Consider the following 20,462-nt stretch of genomic DNA (forward strand, 5'->3'; position numbering starts at 1 on the left):
TGTGTGTGTGTGTGTGTGTGTGTGTGTGTGTGTGTGTGTGTGTGTGTGTGTTGGGGGGATGGAAAGAAAAGTAGCCAACACTCAGAAACCACCAAAGGCGGGAACTGGAATTTAGCTACGATCACGCAGACCTCCTATTCCTGGGGCTCCTCACAGCTGGGTTCACACCTGGGCAGGGAACATGCAGTCAGTGCTGCGCTCCTCCCTTCCACAGACCTTAGGCCACCTACATGCCTGTTCTCTATTGGAGCTGCTGTTGTTGTTGTCATGTGCCATCACATCATCTGTGACTCACAGCGATCCTATGTACAACTGCTCTGAACCCTGCCCTATCCTGAGCCAGTTTCACTGACTCCGACATACCTACTCCCGTTACCCCAGTTACTATGCCAATCCATGTCACCGAGAGACTTCCTCTCCTGCACTGCCCCTCTACCCTTCTCACCATGATGTCCTTCTCCAAGGACTGGTCCTTCCTGGTCACGGGTCCAAAGTATGTGAGATACAGCTTCAAAATCCTTCCCTCCAAGCAGCAAACTGGTTTCACCCTCTCCAGAACAGACCTGTTTGTCCTCTTGGCAGTCCATAATGTGTTCAATATTCTTCTCCAGCACAACACAAAGGCATTGATTCTTCTTCTATCATCATTGTTCAGCTCTCTGATGCATGGAAAGTAATTGTGAAGACCATGGCCTGGATTTTTTAGGTACACCTTAGTCTCTAGGAAGACATCACTGCTCTTTAGACCATTGGAGAGGTTCCTGATAGTAGATTTCCCCAGTGCAAACCATCTTTTGATTTCCTGACTGCTGGTGCCAAGAGTGTTGACTGTGGAGCCAAGCAAGATAAAACTGTTAACAACCTCAATCTCTTCTCTATCCATCATGTTGCTGCCAGTTGGCCCAATGGTGAGAATGTTTATCTTCTTGATATTCAGCTTTAATTCATATTGAAGACTACAAGTCCTTGACCTTCTGTAGCAAATGCTTCAGGTCCTCCTCTGTTTTGGCGAGCAAGGTTGTGTCATCTGCATAATCCAGCTTGTTGATAAGTCCTCCTCCAATCGTGATGTCACATACCTCCTCATAAAGTCCAGCCTCCCGAATGATCTGTTCTGCACACAGATTGAAAAGGTATGGAGACAGGATGCATCCTTGACACATTCACTTTCTGATTCTGAACTATTTTCCTTGATGTGTTCTGAGGACTGCTTCCTGGTCTAAGCATAGGTTTTGTAAGAGCACAATTAGATGACCTGGGATTCCCCTTCTTCTCAATGTTAGCCACAATTGGTTGTGATCATAGTCAATGAAACACAGAAAGAAATTCATCCGGCAATCTTGGCTTTCAGCAAAGATCTAACCCTGGTGATAATGTTTCTGGTGCATGGCCTCTTCTAAAATGGGCTTGTATTTCTGGCAGTTCTCTGTTGATGTATTGTTCCAGTCATTTTTGGATAATCGTGAAAAGGAGTTTGCTTGTGTGTGCCATTAGTGATACTGTTTGATAATTTCCATATTCTCAGGTCACCTTTTTTTGGAATGGGAATAAACATGGATCTTTTCCAGTTAGTTGGCCAGGTAGTTGTCCTCCAGATTTCTTAGCATAACCTGGAGAACACACTGAGGGAGTCAATTTGTTGAAATATGTTAACTGGTATTCCATATTCCATCAATTCCTGGGGCCTTGTTTTCTGCCAACTCCTTCAGAGCAGCTTCGACTTCCTCCTTCATCACCACTACCTCTTGATCATGTGTTTTTTCCATGAAATTCTTTAGTGTCAGCCAGTTCTTTTTGTACTGTGAGTTTGCGTACTCACTCCTTCCACCTTGTTAATGCTTCCTAGATCACTTAGTATTCTGTCCAGAGCATCATTAAGTATTGAAACTTGAGTTTTGAAACTATTCTTTAGTTCCTAGAGCTTAAGAAATACCCCAGCTTTTGGTGTATTTCATTATTATAATTTGTTTTGTTTTTCTATGCTGCCCTTTGAAATCTTCTGTTCAGATCCTTACCTTTCTACTTTCTTACCTTTATTTTGGCTCTCTGTGCTCTAGTGCAATGGTCAAGAGTCCTGACCTCCAGAAAAAGCCCCCACCACGCACAGCACAGCACAGCACAGCACAGCACAGCACAGGGCAAGGGTCAGCTCTATTATTCACAGGGTCGCCATAAGAGGTCATTAACTCATGGCACCTAATAACAACAATAACACAGGACACTCTAACCTCGAGCTCCTTCACTAAAAACTACCATTTAGCCTCAAAACAAAACTATAGCATCCAGATCTTGGTTTCTAACATCCACCTCCAACAACAGGAGTTAGCGCTCCTTGGAGAAATGACTAGAGTTGAGGCAGGAAATAGGGATGAGTGGAGCGTCTTAGTGGTGCCAGAAAGGGAAAAGTCCACGCGAAGGGGTCATAGCTCCAGCTGAAAGCCTCAGAGGCAAAGCTGGCTCAGTCCGAGCTATAGAATGAAGCAATATTGAACGCTGCCCCAGCGTATGAATCCCTGCTAACGTAAATCTCGTGAATCCACACCACTAATTGTAAGGGAAGGGCTGACTAAGTAAGTGGGGGAGAACAGAATAAATCTGTGCAGAAGAATCTCAAATAACTCACGTACATCCTCAGCTGAGGAGGGGAAACACGGTTCTCCACTGGAGGAGAGTGGGCTGTGACTTCTTTCCAAAGACCACTGGACACAAAAACCCCAGAGACGAACCTCATGGTCATCAAGCCAATTTCCTCTCCTAGTGACGCTGAGGGACAGAGTGGAACTCCGTATGGTGCCCAAGGCTGTACTCTACAGGAGGGGACGGCTACATCTTTGCCTGCGGATCGGCGGGGAGTTTCGAATCGCTGGCGTTTTGGGAGGGGAGAGTGAGTAACTTACAATGGAGAAATCTGACAAATGCCAACTTGGCCAGCTGATCAAGGCTTAGTCAAGTGCAAAGTCAAGCCAATAGTATGTTCCTTTGATAGGACACCACCGGATAATATTTTATTATTATTTTTAAAATTTATTTTAATGAAAGTTTACAGAGACTTTGGATTTCCATTCATTCATTGTTGCATTTTCCCCCCTGCTGCCCCCATTCGCTTTTCTTTTTGAAAAAGTAAAAGAAAAAATTCTTTCACTGTTATTCAATCCCTGCCCCCAAGTCCACTCCACTGTGCTACCTTTGTTCTGAACTCCTGTCATAACAATAATATCTAATCATAACATTTCTTTTTTAACAATGTTTGACTATGCCAAGTCATTTGACTGGGTGGATCACAACCTATGGTGGCTAACATTGAGAAGAACAGACATCCCAGAACACTTGAACCACGAAGCAGTCATCAGAACAAAACAAAGAAACACTGCATGGTTCAGCATCAGGAAAGGAGTGTGCCAGGGATGCGTTCTGTCTCCATACACCTTTTCAACCTATATGTGGAACAGATCATTCAAGAAACCAGACTTTATAAGGAGGAATGTGGCATCAGGATTGGAGGAAGACTCATCAACAACCTATGTTATGAAGATGACATAACTTTTCTTCCTAAAACTGAAGAGGACTTGAAGTATTTGCTGCAGAAAGTCAAGGACTGCAGCCTTCAAGATGGATTGTACCTCAATCTCAATAAAACAAAGATTATAACCACTGGACCAATTGCAGCATCATGATAGATGGAGAAGAGACTGTGATAACAATTTTAGCCTGCTCGGCTCGACAATCAAAACTCTTGGCTCCAGCAACCAGAAAATTAAAAGATGTATTGCTTTGGGATAGTCTGCTGTCAAGACCTCATCAGAGTGCTGAAGAGCAACGATGGTGCTGTAGAGATTAAGGTGCAGGTGATCCAAGCTATGGTCTTCTCAATTGCTCACCCTGCTTCTGAGAGCTGGACAATGAGTAAGGATGACATAAGAATCGATGCCTTTGACTTGTGGGGCTGGAGAAGAGTATTAAACACACCATGGATTGCTAAGAGGACAAACAGGTCAGTCCTAGAGAGGATGAAACCAGGTTGCTCCTAGGAGGCAAGGATTTTGAAGCTTCATCTCAAATACTCTGGGCATGTTGCCAAGAGGGTCCAGTCCTTGAAGAAGGACATCATGTTTGGAAGGGTGGAGGGTCAGTACAGGAGAGGAAGACATTGGATGAGAGGGATTGACAAAGTGACTGGCAATGGAGGCAGGTGTGTCAGAGGCAGTGAGATTAGCTCGGACAGGGCAGGGTTCAGAGTTATTACTCACAGGGTAGCTATGAGTTGTAGTGGACTCTACAGAACATCACAACAACAACACAACAACAACACAACAACAACAAGATGACATTTTTATCTCAAGAACAATTTCCTGCCAAACCCATCCCCCCACCCCAGTCTACCCATGAACTGCAACAATCAATGGTAATTAATGCTGAGGAAAACAAAACAAACAACCCAAATCCCTGATTATAAGTTTTCCAAACAGTCAAGGTCATCACAAATAAAGAAAGTCTGAGGAGCCAGGTAGCCAAAAGGGAGCCAGGTAGCCCTGATGACCAGCACAGTGTGGTGGTCTGGGACAGAAAGAGGATCTGAGGTGAAAACCAAGGGAATGCATCAAGTGTGGGCTTCAATGTACCCCAGGGTACAAATTCATTCCCTGACATCAGAGGTCTATTCTCTAACCTCAGAGGTCTGTTCCAAAGATGGAAAGCTCAGGGACCCTTTATATTGTCTCCACAACTAAATCAAAACAAAAGTATTTCTTTACAAAACTCCAACACCACCACTCCATCTGGGTGCAGAGTTAACAAAGGAGGCTTTCTTATGGTCTTGTGTCTGGATATACACAAATCAAAAATGGACCAACGTGTTCCCTAACCCTTTTTCAGAAGAAGAGGCTGTGAGGAGCGGGAGGTGGGGGAGCAGCGAGGTCAGTGGAGACATGGTCAAGGCCACAGAGATACTTGGGATCAATGGGCCCTTTGCCTGGGGACAGGAGGAAGCACGGTTTTTTGTTGGTGCCAGGAGAGGCGGGGCCAGGAGGTCCTAGAGGACCTGAGAAGGTGCCCCAAAACCTCCCCATGCAGCCTCTGCTCCTACTAGCTGTGTGACCTCAGACAAGTGAACTGAACTCTGTGTGCGCCCCGTTGCTCACCCATACGCCGGAATATTAACAACCGTGCTGTTCTTGTGTGCCTCAGAGTTGGAGCCGAGAGTACAGAGTAGAACTGCCCTATGGCTTCAAAGCCTGTAAATCTTCACAGGAGCAGACCACCACATCTTCATCCTGCAGAAGGACTGGTGGGTTCGAACCACTGACCTTTCTGTGAGACGTTGAAGGCTTCAACCACCTGGCCACCATGGCTCCTACTAAGAACCTGACGAATGTCAGAGTTGTACCAAATTGCTATATCAAATAAGATGGTGCAAACAGTATTGTTGGTGTTGTCGTGTGCCGTTAAGTTGCTTGTAATCCATAGTGACCCTATGTACAACAGCCCTGAACCCTGTTCTATCCTGAGCCTGCCTTATCGTCTCTCCCACAACTACCCTCTTTACCCCAGTCACCGAATCAATCCATCTCATCGAGGGTCTTCCTCTCCTGCGCTGTCCCTCCACCCTCCCAAGCATGACGTCCTTCTCCAAGGACTGGTCCTTCCTTGCAACATGCCCAGAGTATGTCAGATGGAGCTTAAAATCCTTGCCTCCAAGGAGCAGCCTGGTTTTACCCTCTCCAGGACAACCCTGCTTGTTCTACCAGTCCATGGTATATCCAATACTCTTCTCCAGTACCACAGCTAAAAGGCATCAATTCTCCTATCATCCCTAGTCATTGTCCAGCTTTCTGATACATAGTAAGTAACTGCAAAGACCATGGCCTGAATCAGGGGCATCTTAGTCTCCAGACTGATGCCATTGCTCTTCAGTACTCTGGAGAGGTTCTTGATAGCAGACTTTCCCCAAACAATTCATCCTTTGACTTCCTGGCTGTTAGTACCAAGAGTGTTAATTATGGAGCCAAGCAAATGGAAGTTGTTAATAAACTCAATCTCTTCACAGTTTATCATGATGGTGGTGCCAATTGGCCCAGTGATGAGAATCTTTGTTTTGTTGATGTTGAGTGTCAATCCATATTGAAGGCTGCTGTCCTTGACCTTCTGTAGCAAATGCCTCAGGTCCTCCTCAGTTTCAGCAAGCAGGGTTGTGTCATCTCCATAATGTAGGTTGTTGATGAGTCTTCCTCCAATCCTGATGCCACTTTCCTCCTCAAAAAGCCCAGCCGCCTGGATGATCTGTTCCACATTAAAAAGGTATGGAAATAAGATGCATCCTTTGAGTAAAAGCTGACTCATCTTGCTTTCAGAGCCTGAGCTTAGGGCTTTGGTTTTGATTCTGTGGAAGAGCCCCTGGTATAGTGTCCTAGGACATAGTCTTCACTGGGGCTGAAGGTCAGGGCTTTTCTTCAGTGGAGTTGCTGGATGGATCTGAACCATCAGACAGCCAACAAACTAAACCAACTCCATTTGCCACTGAGTCACTTCCAACCCATCATCATCTTATAAGAAAGAGCAGAGATGTCCCCAGATCTTTCTGGATCTTGGTCATAAATCTTTCTTATCAGACGGATCTTATCCAAAGTGGAGGATACCAAAAAGATGTTTATTTGTGTTTTACTGATTATGCAAATGGACTTGAATGCATGGATCCTAACACTGGCTAACACTGCAATACGGCAATAACGGGAATCCCAGGACACTTAATTGTAGCTCATGCAAAGTCAATATACAGACCAAGAAGAACTCATTTGAACAAATCAACGAATAGGACAGCGTTTAAAATCAGGAGAGGTGTCTGTCAGGGCTGTCTTCTTTCTCCACGCCTATTGATCTGCATGCTGAACAAATAATCTGAGAAGCTGAACTACATGAAGAATGTGGCATCAGGATTAGAAGAAGACTCATCAACAGTCCACATGATGCAAATAGCACAGACCTTCCGAAAGGGAAAATTTAAAAGTATTACACCCCAACAAAATTAAAAGCCTTCCCAGGAGGCCAACAGGCAACATCTGGAAAGATGGAAAAGTGACTGAAATGGAAATTATTTCATTTACTTTGATCCACAATCAACAGTATGGTATAAGCAGTTGAGAAATTAAAAAAAAAAAAAAAAGCAAATGCCAACTATTTTGCATTGGGAAAATCTGCTGTTAGGGACTTCTTTTTTTTTAAATAAATACTTTATTTTTTATTTTATTATTATTTTTTGTGTGTACCATCAAATCAGATCTGACTGGTACAGGAGGAGATTGTCCCTTCTTCCCCAGCAGAGTATCTGGTGGATTTGAACCACATACCTCTGGGACTGCAGTACAGCTTCTTGCCACTAGGCCAACAGCGCTCCCTTGTTAGGGACTTCTTTAAGGAGCAAGGATGTCAGTTTAAAGACTATGGTGTGGGTGAGCTCTGGTGGCCTAGTGGCAAGAAGCTGCACTGCAATTTCAGAGGTACACGGTTCAAATCCACCAGATGCTCTACTGGAGAAGGAATAATCTCTTCCTGTACCTGTCAGTTCTTTTTTTTTTTTTTTTTACTTTCACCATCTTTATTTATACCTGTCAGTTCTGATTTGATGGTACACACAAAAAAAATAATGAAATAAAATAAAAAAGACTATGGTGTGCTTGACTCAAGCATGGTATTTTCAGTGGCTTCATATACTTGTGAAAATTGAATAAGGATTATTCACCCCTAAATTGTGGTGCTGGCAAAGAACGCTGACTGTATCATGGATTGCCAAAAGAGCAACCACATTTGTCCTGGAGGAGACAACCATAATGCTCCTTAGAGGCGAGGATGGGGGAACTTGGCTTCACATACTTACATACATACATACTATAGCCAGGAGGGCTAGTCCTTGGAAACAGACAGCATGCTGGGAAATGTAATGGGCCAGAGAAAGAGAGGAAGACCGTCAACAGGATTGCTGTTGTGTTATGTGCCGTCGAGTTGTTTGCGACTCATAGCGACCCTATGCACAACAGCCCTAAACCCTGCTCTATCCTGCGCCAACCACACTGCCTCTGACACACCCATCCCGATTACCCCAGTCACTGAATCAATCCATCTCATAGAGGGTCTTCCCCTCCTGCGTTGTCCCTCCACCCTCCCAAGCATGGCGTCCCTCTCCAAGGACCCGTCCCTCCTGGCAACATGGATAGACCAACATAAGTGACCACAACAGTGGACGTGAGTGGAGTGGGGACTGGGAGAAGGACATCAGACAGCGCAAGGCTCTGGTCTGCTGCTGACAGGGCTGCCATGAACCGTCATCAACTCAACAACACTCAACAGCAACAAAGCTCAGAAAGCAGGAAGGGACGGGGGAGGGGGAGGAATAGGAAATGTGCTCTTCCATTGTGAAGACTGTGATCAGTGTCAGGTAATACAATGTACATGAACTGTTGATGGGAAAATCAATTTGCTTTCTAAATTTTTATTCAAATCACAATAAAAATGTTGGGTTTTGGTGGTTCTTTTTAGAAAAAGGATTGGCAATCCTAAGAAAGCATAAAACCAGCTGTGCAGACGGGGACCTCAGCGCTTGTGGGCTCACACACCCCCCATCCCACCCCCAGCTCGGGTTCACTGGTGGACATACAGCAGAAGAGACCCCAGCTCACCCCGGCCGCTTCCTGCTGCAGAATCTCCGCTGCCTGCATCCGGTCCAGACCCAGCTGCAGCCACACCGGGCAGGTCCTGACCAGCTTCTCCAGGATGCTGATGCCCTGGCGGGGGAGGCAATTCTTTGGGGCGGCTGGCAGACGGAGCTCCCCGTCTTCCTCCTCCTCTTCCTCACCTTCTCCTTTGCCAGCATCTGGAATGGGACTGAGAGAAGAGAACCCATGATTGGCCCATCCTGCAGCCTGTCCAGAAACGAGTTTACTACAAAGGGGGTTGCATCCAACACGCCTTTAGCGTCTAGGTGGCCAGCAGCTCTAGAGAGGACTAAAATTTAATTTATAATATTAACACTTTGGCCTTGTTGTTGTTGTTATTGTTAAGTGCCGTCGAGTCGTAGGCGACTCATAGCGACCCTATGAACGAGAGTCCTCGACACTTGCGTGCGTGACTTTCATCCTTTCTCCAGGTTCATAGGGTTTCCGGAGGCAAGCTATTTATGGAAGTGGATGCCACTCCTGCTTCCAACCCTGTTTTAATGGGGAAGCACCACCGGACACTGTCCACCATGGGTAACCATTCTCGCATTTGACACATCAGTGTCACAGTGTTCAGCTTCACAGCAACCACAAGTTACCTCTGTATGGCAAGTGGACACCCCAGGGCTATACGACCTAGAAGAATGGTTCACTGAAAACAACTAAAGACAGGCACTTTTTTTAATGGCACTTTGGCCTTAAGGGGCTTATAACAAAGAAGGTTAGACATTCAGAGAATCAACCATCTACAGGGAAGGACAGAAAAGGTGAAGAGGGCATTATAATGGAAGTTTATGTTGTTGGGTACCGTCGAGTCGGAACCAAATCCTAGCTGACCCTTCAGTGGACTTTCAGATACTATAAGCCGCACTGGAGCAGACTGCCCATCTTTCATCTGTGGAGCAGATGGTGGACCCCAACCATGTGCCTTTGGGTTGGCAGCACAACTCGTACTACTAACCAGAGCTCCCCAAATGGAAGTATTAATAGAATGGTGGTATGAGTGAAGAATGTTTCTTGGACAGAAAACAACAACAACAACAAAATAAAAAAACAAAATAGAAGAGCAAGTCCATTGTAGAAGCATATCATCACAACGCCCCTTAGAAGCACAGAAGGTGAGCCTTCACCTTGCGCACCTGGGGTCCATCATCAGGAAAGATCAACCCTTTGCTGCCCAGAACCTCGGCGACCAGCCACAGAATGGCTACTGAGATGTGCTACAAATGCACAGAGGAGTCCTGGTGGCCAGGCTGAAAGGCAAGGCTGCTAACCAAAAGCTAAGTGGTTTGAATCCCCCAGGTGCCCTGAGGGAGAAGGAAAGATGTAACATCTGCTTCTGTACTCTTCGGCCTTGAGAACTCAAGGCGGCAGCTCCACTCTGGGCTGCAGGACTGCTGTGGGCTAGAACCGACTCCCTGGCACCCAGCAACAGCCAGCTACGACACGGTTCAATCCTGTACTAGCTGGTCTGTTTGCATCTGCCAGAAGAAATGGAGTCAATAATAAAACTAATCCATTAGGTGAGGTTTCCTCGAGCAGAAGATTCTCCAATCCGGTACCATCCAACAGAAGACAGAAAGATACTCCTGTGAACAGTGACTGGCTTTTCACTGACCAAATTTCAAAGAAAAAGAAACTCGTCTCTGATTGGCTCGTATCATCTGTTAGGATTTCATTGGTCAAGGAGAACAGCCTTAGAGGAAAGCTGGGCTTATGTTTCCATCAAGACAGATCTCAGAGATGTGGTCCGCTCAACCTCTGGTGCCATTTCAACCAGATGACCTCGTTTTTATTTCACTTGGCACAGTAAGGATGACAGGAGGAGGATCCGTGTCTTTCAGCTGTGGTGTTCAAGAAGAGTGCTGACGATGCATGAAATGCCGAGAGAACAAGCTGCTTTGTCTTGGAGAAGGTGCAGCCCGAGCGCTCCTTGGAGGCAAGGATGGTGAGGCTTCATCTCACACACTTTGGGCATGTGCTGGGAGAGGCGATTCTTTGGAGAAGGACACAGTGCTTGGAAAGGCAGAGGGTCTGCAAAGCAGAGGAAGGCCCCAACCAGACAGACTGACACTGTGACTACAGCAAAGGGCTCAGGAGTGGAGGGCGGCACAGGATGGCACAGGACGGGACAGGCTTCACGTCTGCTGGTCACAGGGTCACTACGAGTCGTACTCAACTCGACAGCCCCTAACACCACCACCGCCTGAGGAGCAAGTGCAGCCAGAAAGGTCCTCATAAGTGCAAATGGTGAGACTTCATCTCACGTCCTTTGAGGATGTTACCAGGCGGGCTCAGTTCCCACAGAAGGACATCACGTCTGTGGGACATCAGGTAGAGCGTCAGTGGGAAAGGGAAAGACCCTCAAGGGGATGCAGTGACGCAGAGCCTGCAGCAATGGGTCCAAGCAGAACAGGGCCAGTGAGGACAGTGCAGGATAGGACAGGCTTCACTCCGACACTCACAGGGGCCCTGGGAGACAGAGCTGACCCATTGTCACCAAACAACAAGAAGCCATGAATCGAATCTCAAATACCTGTAGGGGTTGGAAACCTTAGTCAGACCCAGGACAGGAGGTATAAAGCGCAAGGTGTGTCGGGTTCTTTGTGATGTTACCTCAGGCTGGCATCGGGCTTGGGGACATGTCCATGGCATTTGCTGTAATGTCTGGGGGAGGGGCCAAGGCTAGGAATGAGACCTGTTAGGGACACAGGAACTAGGGACCACTATACCTGGGGGAGCAGAAGAGGGTGGGAGGTCGTCAGGAGAGAAGAGCATTTTCCAAAGGGGACTGTGGGTTCATGGCCGGGGAAGTGGAATCAGTATGTGCTGTTTAAACAGCATGGTTTTGGTTTTTTTCAATTAATTTTTTTTTATCTTAATGAACATTTACAGAGATTTTGGATTTCCATTCATTCATGGTTGCACTTTTCTCCCTGCCCACCCCTCCCACACAGCTTGCTACTCTCCTTGCAAAGTAAAAGAAAAATCCCTTCACTGGTATACAACACCACCCCCCACCCCACCCCCCAGGTACACTCCACTATGCAACCTTCATTCTGGACTCTTGTCATATCCATAATACCATATCATCTATTGCTTTTAAACTGTTCTGTCCCTCATCTGTTTCAATGCAGTATACCTAATTTATCCAGTTTTTCTCAGTCTCATCCCAACCCTGATAAACAACATGCTTTTGCACAGACCTCCTTAAGACATCCTGGTGGCACAATGGATTAAGTGTTGAACCGCTAACCTAAAGGTCAGAAGTTCAAAGCCACCAGGCACTCTTTGGGAGAAAGAGGAGTCAGTCACTACTTGCTAAGATTTACAGCCTTAGGATCAGATAGGGGGTTGGCATTTGGTGGGGTTGACGGGACAACGGCAGTGGGTTTGCGAGGTTTGGTTGGTTGGCTTTTTCATTCGATCTATGGCTCAGAGACCGCTGAACTGTCCAAACTCATGGGACCACGGCTCCCTGGATGTTTTGCATGGGATCCTGGGGAAGAGACTTTGAGAAACACTTCACTGTCAGCACCTCACAGATCACCCTGGGAGGGACAGAACAGTTAAGTGTCCCAATAGTGGCCAAAAGGTTAGTGGTTCAAACCCACCCAGAAGTGCCTCAGAACACTGGCCTGTAGATCTGCTTCTGAGCAGTAAGCCTGTGAGCCCTGGGGAGCAGCTCTGCTCGGCCCACATAGGACGCTCTAAGTCAGGATCAACCCCACCACAGCCAACAGCAGGCCACGTGGAAAGACGCTAAAACAGTGGAGGCAAAATTACCCAGAACCCAGTGTCCTGGGACCAGCGTGGTCCCTCCACACCTGCTGACCATCCCTACTTCCTGGGGCCTCCCCCGGGGGTCAATCAGGATTCCTAATAACCAGGGAGAAAAAGTGTTCCATTCCCATTTCCTCTCAGCTACTAGTGCACAGCTCTGGTGGCCTAGAGGGTAAGGAGCTGTGCTGCCAACACAAAGGCAGATGGTTTGAATCCACCAGCGGCTCTGTGGGAGAAGGATGGGCAATCTCCTTCTGTGTAATTTATAGCCTCTGAAGACCTCATGGAGGGTCAGCTGGAAATCAGTGTTGACTTCATGGCACTCAATACTTATTAATAACAACAGTAGTGCACACCTTGAACTTTGACCTAGGGCAAGTCCTTTGACCTTGACCTAGGGCTAGTTCTTTCCTCTCCTGGCCTCAGTTTCCTCACCTGATTAATGGGAAGGGGGTGGCCTAGAAGATTCTTCCATTTGCTGGCTGGACCTTAGGATATAAGGACCTGGATACTGGGGACCCTACCTCAGAGGGTCCCCTGTTCTTAAAGATCTAACAAACAGGGTCTGGGAGAAATTGACAAGTTGTCCTCTCATGCATTCCTGATACAATCCTTTTTTCCTGAGGGCCTGTCTTTATTCCCCAGGAGTGGGAACTGCTTCAACGAACATGGATTTTTGGTTGCTATTTGATGCGGTTCCAGATACTGGGGTTGGAACAGTGGACAAGGTGGTAAAAACATCAAAATCCTACTCATTCACACAGCTTTCTGTTCTAGTGGGTAATATGCAAGATTATTCTGTGAACTGGAGTCTATTACATGGAACAAGAATGAAAGCAGAAATGTAAGGCCCAAAGTGGGGTAGAAGGTGGGGTTCAGTCTTAAACTGGACGGCCAGGGAAGCCCTCGCGGAAAACATGACTTTGGAGGCCAGTGTCTATGGAAGATACTTGTAGGCAGAGTGGAAAGTGTGTCTTGCCTGTTCCAGGAAGAGCCCAGAGGAAACGAGGGTTGGGGAGCTGACGAATTAGAGGTGGGAAGGAGTAGTCAGAGGCGGACAGCACCAAATTGTTGGGGTCTTGTGGCCCCCAGGCAATTCTGGAACCAGCTGGGGACGGGGATGCAGATTCCAAATTCATGTACATAAACAATGTTCCCAGGTATCCAAAGGTGATGAGAATGATTAACCAACTTGACTGCTAAGTGCAAGGTTGGGGGTTTGAGTCCGCCCGCAGGGACCGCAGAAGAAGGCTTGGCAATTCACTTTTGAGAGACTCTGTCTGTTGTTAGGTGACATTGAGTAGGCTTCATTGAGTAGCGACCTCATGTACACCAGCTCTGAACCCTGTCTTATCCTGTGCCATCCTCATTCATCATCTCTACCACCGTCCACTGTCACAGTCACTGTGTCAGTCCATCTCGGTGAGGATTTCCCCCTCTTCCACTGACCCTTCTCTTTTCAAAGCATGATGTTCTTTTCCAAGAACTGGCCCCTCCTAAAAAACATACCCTAAAAATGTAAGACACAGTTTCACCGTCTTTCCCTCCAAGCTACACTCTGGCTGCACCCTATCCAACACGCATCTGCTTGGTTTATTTGCTCAGCAGTCCAGGCGATATGCAGGACTGTTCTCCAACACCCCAACCCACAGGGCAAGGTTAGCCACTGGAGACTCTGGGGAGCCCATTTCTTCTCTGACACGCCTGGGGTGGTCCTGAGCTGGAGTTGAACTTGTCACTTGTTTAGCAAGTTCCTCAAGGCTGAACAAGGAAGGGCTTCTAGGTATAAGCTGGCCGGGTCATGCTGAAGCGAGAAGAAATTAGGACCATGTAGGATCTGGGAGGGTTCTCTGTCCATGGAGGGTGGGTGAGAATTCACAGAGATTAACCTGCCCTCATCGCCTTTCCCCTGGCAGTTTCCTGTATCCCTAAGGGACAGGCTGTGGCTTCCTGGGTGCCCAGGTGGGAGTTGTTCCTCAGCCTCCATTATTACCGGGTCAGTCCCCTGTGATGTGTTTATTCCCTGCCCTAACACCTTCAATGGCACCCACTACCTAAAGAATGCAGACCGGTCTCGACTGTATAAGGCGTTCTGTATCTGACCTGCTTTCCCTTCCCACCACCAGCATCATTCTGTAATGACCTACTTTCTGTCCCCTAAACAAATCCCATGCTTGTCCCACTGGGGTCCTGCCCAATGGGCCCATTGACCTGCAGAACTTTTGTGTTTTCTATGGCGTGCTCCCCAGAGTCCTTCCCAGTGGTAGCTGACCGGACAGGACACCGACAATAATAACCACAAAAGACGAAAATGGGTAAAAGAGACTGTGAAAGACAAAATCTTCCTCCCAGAAGAAGAAAAATGCCCAAGACAAAGGCTAGGAGAAAATAGCTGCAAACGTATCTAACAGAGAATAAGGAAAACTGTCAAAAAAGGCCCAAGATCTGAATGGTACACCAAAGATGGTGTGGAAACAGCCAGTAAGCTCATGTAAGATGCTCACTATTGTTAGTCATGGCGAAATGCAAATCAAACCCACAATAAGACACCAAGGCACAACCAGTGCTGCGGTTGTGGGAGCCACAAGTCAGATATTATTCCTACCGTCTCTATGCAAATAGAGTTAAACCTGCCCCATCCCGCCCCAGCCTTACAGTATCTACACCTGGGACAACTTAGAAAAGTGAAGGGTCAGTGGAAGAGGGGAAGACCCTCACCGAGATGGACTGACACAGTGACTGTGACAGTGGACGGTGGTAGAGATGATGAGGATGGCACAGGATAGGACAGGGTTCGGAGCTGGTGTTCACGAGGTCACTAGGCACTTTTAAATAAACCTAGACAGACCTCAATGACCTAACTGTCCCACTTACAGACATATACTCAAGAGAAATGAAAACATCGGTTGGATGAATGGTTATAGCAGCTTCATTCATAATAGGCCAACACTGGTCCAGGTGTCCATGAGAAAACACTGCTCATTAACATAACAGTGCCACTCCCTCTTCCAGAAGGTTCTCCTCTCTTTGCTGACCCCTTACATGATGTCCTCCTCCAGGGACGAGCTCCTCTTGATCTCATGACCAGCGTGTATGAGGCAAGTCTCCCCATCTTCCCTTCTAAAGAACATCCAGGCTCCCCTTCTTTCAAGACAAATTTGTTCCCTAGATATCTATATTCTGTATTCTTCACCAGACACTGTGATTCAAAGACAAAAATTCCTCACGGCTGTTCTTTATCCATCGTTCAGCTTCTGCATGCCCACGAAGCTACTGGAAATACCGTGGCTGGGGCCAGGTGCACCTTAGTCCTCAAAGTGACATCCAGCCTTTACACACCTTAAAGAGACCTTTTGTATCATATTTGTACCACACAACATGTGAAATCTTTGATAATTTCTTTTTCCCCCCTCCAATGATTATGATGTTACTTATAGGCCCAGTGGCGAGGATTTCCGTTTTCTTTATGTTGAGGTGTATGTTGTTGTTAAGTGCCACTGAGTCGTAGGCGACTCATAGTGACCCTATGAACAGAAGTCCTCGACACTTGCGTGCGTGACTTTCATCCTTGCTCCAGGTTCATAGGGTTTCCGGAGGCAAGTTATTTACAGAAGTGGATGCCACTCCTGCTTCTAAGCTTGTTTTAATTCGGTAGTGCCACCAGACACTGCCCACCATGGGTAACCATTATCGCATTTGACACATCAGTGTCGCAGCGTTCAACTTCACAGCAACCACAAGTTACCTCTGTCTGGCAAATGGACACACCAGGGCTATACGACCTAGAAGAGGTGTATGTAGTTAACTGATTGATATTCAATAGTAAGTATTTCAAACTCTTTGCTTTCATCGAGAAAGTCCGTGCCATCTGCATGAGTCTTTCCCCAATACTAATGTTACATTCTTCTTCATATAGTCCAGCTCCGTGGATGATTTGCTCAGTATATTTACTGAACAGTATAGTGAATGGATACAGCCTTGATACACATTCCTGATTTTAACGATGCAACACCCCTTTGTTCTGTCTCAACAACTGCTTCTTAGTCCTGTGTATAGGTTCTGCGTGAGTATAATGAAGGGTTCTGCAATTCTCATTCTTTCAAATGTTATCCATAACTTGTTATGGTCCTCTCAGTCAAAAGACTTGCAAAGGCACTAAAACAAAACACCTTTTTTATATTCTCCACCTTCAGCCATGAGGATCCATCTAGTATCAGTAATTATACCCCAAGTTCCAGGTCCTCTTCAGTTTCTCCACTTCCCTGTTAATGTACTGCTACAAACACTTGTTAACTTTCCCCCTGAGTGCGATACTGATGATATTGTTTGATATTTTCCACATTTTGCTTGATGATCTTTCTTCTGAATGGGGACAAGTATAGATCTCTTCCAACAGTCCAGGCGGCTGTCTTCCAAACTTCTTGGCATAGACAAGTGAGTATTCCAGCATCATACACATTTGTTGAAACATCTCAACTGGTATTCTGTCAATCCCTAGAGACTTTTTTTTTTTACCATTATCTTCAGTGCAGCTTGGACTTTTTCCTTTAACACTATTGGTTTTTAATATATGCTACCTGGGAAAAGACTGGACATCAACCAATTTTTGTTTTGTTTTTACTAGTTTATTTATAAAAATTCTAATACAAATTAAAACACATTCATTTAATTTCCCTCACCCCCACCCATCAAATTGTACAACCCAATGACTTTTTTTAATTAATTTCAATGAACATTTACAGAGATTTTGGATTTCCATTTATTCATTGTTGCATTTATCTCCCCACCCACCCCCAGTTCGCTCTTCTCTTTGAAAAGCAAAAGAAAAATTGCTTCACTGGTATACAGTCCCCCCGCACCTCCCCCAGCCCCAGCCCGAGTAGACTCCACTCTGCAACCTTCATTCCGGACTCTTATGATCATCATAATGCCCTAAAATATATTGCTTTTAAACTGTTCTCTCCCTCATCAATTTCAATGCACTATACATAATTGATCCAGTTTTTCTCATTCCTACCCTAACCCTGATGTCAGTTCCATTCTATAGCAGTGGCACTATGCAGTGTTTGTCCTTTTGTGACTGAGATATTTCACTCAACATAATGTTCTCCAGAGTCACCCATTTTAATAATATTGCACGAGTTCCTTGTTTTTCAATGCAGCGTAGTATTCCATTGTGTGAATATACCACAGCTTCTCTATCCGTTCATTTGTTGATGGGCACTTAGGTTGTTTCCAACTCTTTGCTATTGTGAACAAAGTCATGATAAACATGGGTGTGCATATATCTGCTTGGATGGCGGTTATGGTCTCTTTAGCAACCCAATGATTAATCCTCTCTTCCACCTGCACTTCCACATCCCTCTGCTTCCAGCCTCTCCCACCCCTCCTGGATCCTTATACTCATTCTACAATAATGGTTTTATACAATATTTATCCTTGTGGGACTGAGTTAGTTCACTCAGCATAATGCTCTCCAGTCCTTCCCAAGTTGGGTAATAATTTACAAAGTTATTGCTCTTGCGTGCTGCATATGATTCCATTGTGTGTACCATAATTTCTTAATCCATTCATTTGGGGTTGGACATTTCGGCTGTTTCCATATTCTTGTGGTGTTGAATAATGTTGCTATGAACATTGGTGTACAAATCTCCGTTTGTGCCTCGGTTCCAACCAACTGTTTTTGATAAGGAGAGAAGTAATTAGAACCCTGAAGCTTTGTTGTGGGAGATGTAAATTGGTACAATGGCTACCGGGAAAGATATAGCACTTTTTAAAATTTTTTTTATTTTTATTGTATTATTTTTACGTGTACCGTCAAATCAGATCTGACTGGTACAGGAGGAGACTGCCCCCTCCTTCTCCAGCAGGGCATCTGGTGGATTTGAACCGTGTACCTCTGGGATTGCAGTGCAACGTCTTGCCACTAGGCCACGAGAGCTCCCTAGATATAGCACTTTTAAATAAACCTAGATAGAAACGTAATGACCTAATTGTCCCACTTCCAGGCATATACTCAAGAGAAATGAGAACATCAGCTGTATGAATAGGTATAGAAGCTTTATTCATAAGAGGCCAACGCTGGTCCAGGTGTCCACGAAGAGGATGGCTTAGCAAACACTGCTCATTAACATAATGGAAGGCCCACCAGCAGTAAAAATTAAGAATCATGATTTATGTCATGGATTAAAATCACGGAAGGTGTGCATCAGGGCTGTATCCTTTCTCTATCAGTGTGCTGAGCAAACCATTGGAGAAGCTGGACTCTATGAAGAATATGGCATCAGGATCAGAGGAAGACTCGTCAACAGCCTGTATAATGCAGATGACACAATCTTGCTTGCTAAAAGTGAGGCCGACTTGAAACACTTACTGCAGAAGATCAAAGACTAGCCTTTAATATGAATTGCATCTCAACATCAAGAAGACAAAAATCCTCCCCATTAGACTGACAGACAACATCATGATGTTGCTATGACTCATCGAGACACTATGTACAACAGCTCAGAACCCCGTTCCATCCTGAGCCAATTCCATTGTCTCCAATGAAACCCCATTACCCCAGTCACTGAGTCAATCCACCTCATTTGATACCCTCCTCTCTTGCACTTTCCCTCCATCCTTCCAAGCATCATGTCCTTCTCCAAGGACTGATCCCTCTTGGCAACATGCCCAAAGTATGTGAGACAGAGCTTCAAAATCCTTGCCTCCAAGGAGCAGCTTGGTTTTCCCCTCTCTAGAACAGACCTGATTGTGCCCTTAGCAGTCCATGGTATGTTCAATACTCTTCTCCAGCACCAAAACTCATTCTTTTATCATGCTTAGTTATTGCCCAGCTTTCTGTTGCATAGCAAGTAACTGCAAAGACCATGGCCGGGATCAGGTATGCCTTAGTCTTCAAACTGATATCGCTGCTCTTCAGTACTCTGGAGAGGTCTCTAATGGCAGATTTTCCCAGTGCAATTCGTCTTTTGATTTCCTGGCTGCTGGTACCAAGAGCGTTGATTATGGAGCCAAGCAAGCTGAAGCTGTTAACAATTTCAATCTCTTCTCCATTTATTATGATGGGCCAGTGATGATAACATTGACAGAGGAAAAATACTGAAATTTTTTAAAATTTATTTTATTTCATTATTTTTTGAGTGTACCATAAAATCAGATCTAACTGGTACAGAAGGAGATTGTTCCTCCTTCTCCAGCAGAGCATCTGGTGGATTCGAACCGTGTATCTCTGAGATTGCAGTTGCAGCTTCTTGCCACTAGGCCACCAGAGCTCGCCAAAACTGAAATTTTAAACTATTCCATTTTGCGTGGACCCACAATCAATACATTTAGTATCAGCCATCAAGAAACCAAATGATGTGTTACACTGGGAGCATCTGTCTTCAAAGTGCTAAAGAGCAAGAATGTCAAATTAAAGACGAAGGTGCACCCGATTTAAACCATAGTCTTTTCAATGGCTTGCTTTGCATCTGGAAGTTGGATAAAGAATAAGGAAGACAGAAGAACAGTTGATACCTTTGAGTTGTGGTGTTGGAGTAGAGTGCTGAATATCCCATAGACCCCCAAAAGAACAAGCAAATATGTCTTAGAGAAAGTGCAATTGGGATGCTATTTATAGGCAAGAATGGTGAAACTTTGTGTCACATACTTTGGACATGTTGTTAGGAGAGGCGAGTCCTTGGGAAAAGACATCAATGCTTGGAGATGTGGAGAGTCAGGAAAAGAGAAGAAGGCCCCCGGAGATGATGCTGGCCTGGAAGACCCTGGTTGGAGCCCAGTCTGTGTGACCTCTGACTCACTGCTTTACCTTTTTATACTAATTACAGCTTATTCAACTAGGAAAAGACAATTACGATCTGTCCCCAATAGAGTTGTTGAACAAATTCCATGAAGCAGTATGTGCCAATGATAGCACTGTGTCTGCCACTTTAAATAAATATGAATATGCAGTTTAAGTAACACCTTTGAAAAATT

The 20,462-nt window shown here is 45.6% G+C and overlaps 1 protein-coding gene across 1 annotated transcript in view; it reads right to left on the minus strand.

Annotated features, from left to right (window-relative positions):
• RIN3 (Ras and Rab interactor 3) overlaps positions 1-20,462 on the minus strand; it is a 162,871-nt gene that overhangs the window by 118,243 nt on the left and 24,166 nt on the right. The window contains exon 4 of the mRNA XM_006879209.1: positions 8,667-8,871. Within this exon, the coding sequence (XP_006879271.1) occupies positions 8,667-8,871 (205 nt within the window). The remainder of the gene's footprint in view (positions 1-8,666; positions 8,872-20,462) is intronic.

Source organism: Elephantulus edwardii, unplaced genomic scaffold, assembly GCF_000299155.1.
Source record: "Elephantulus edwardii isolate Elephantulus edwardi_28Jun2011 unplaced genomic scaffold, EleEdw1.0 scaffold00002, whole genome shotgun sequence".
Taxonomy (NCBI): Eukaryota; Metazoa; Chordata; class Mammalia; order Macroscelidea; family Macroscelididae; genus Elephantulus; species Elephantulus edwardii.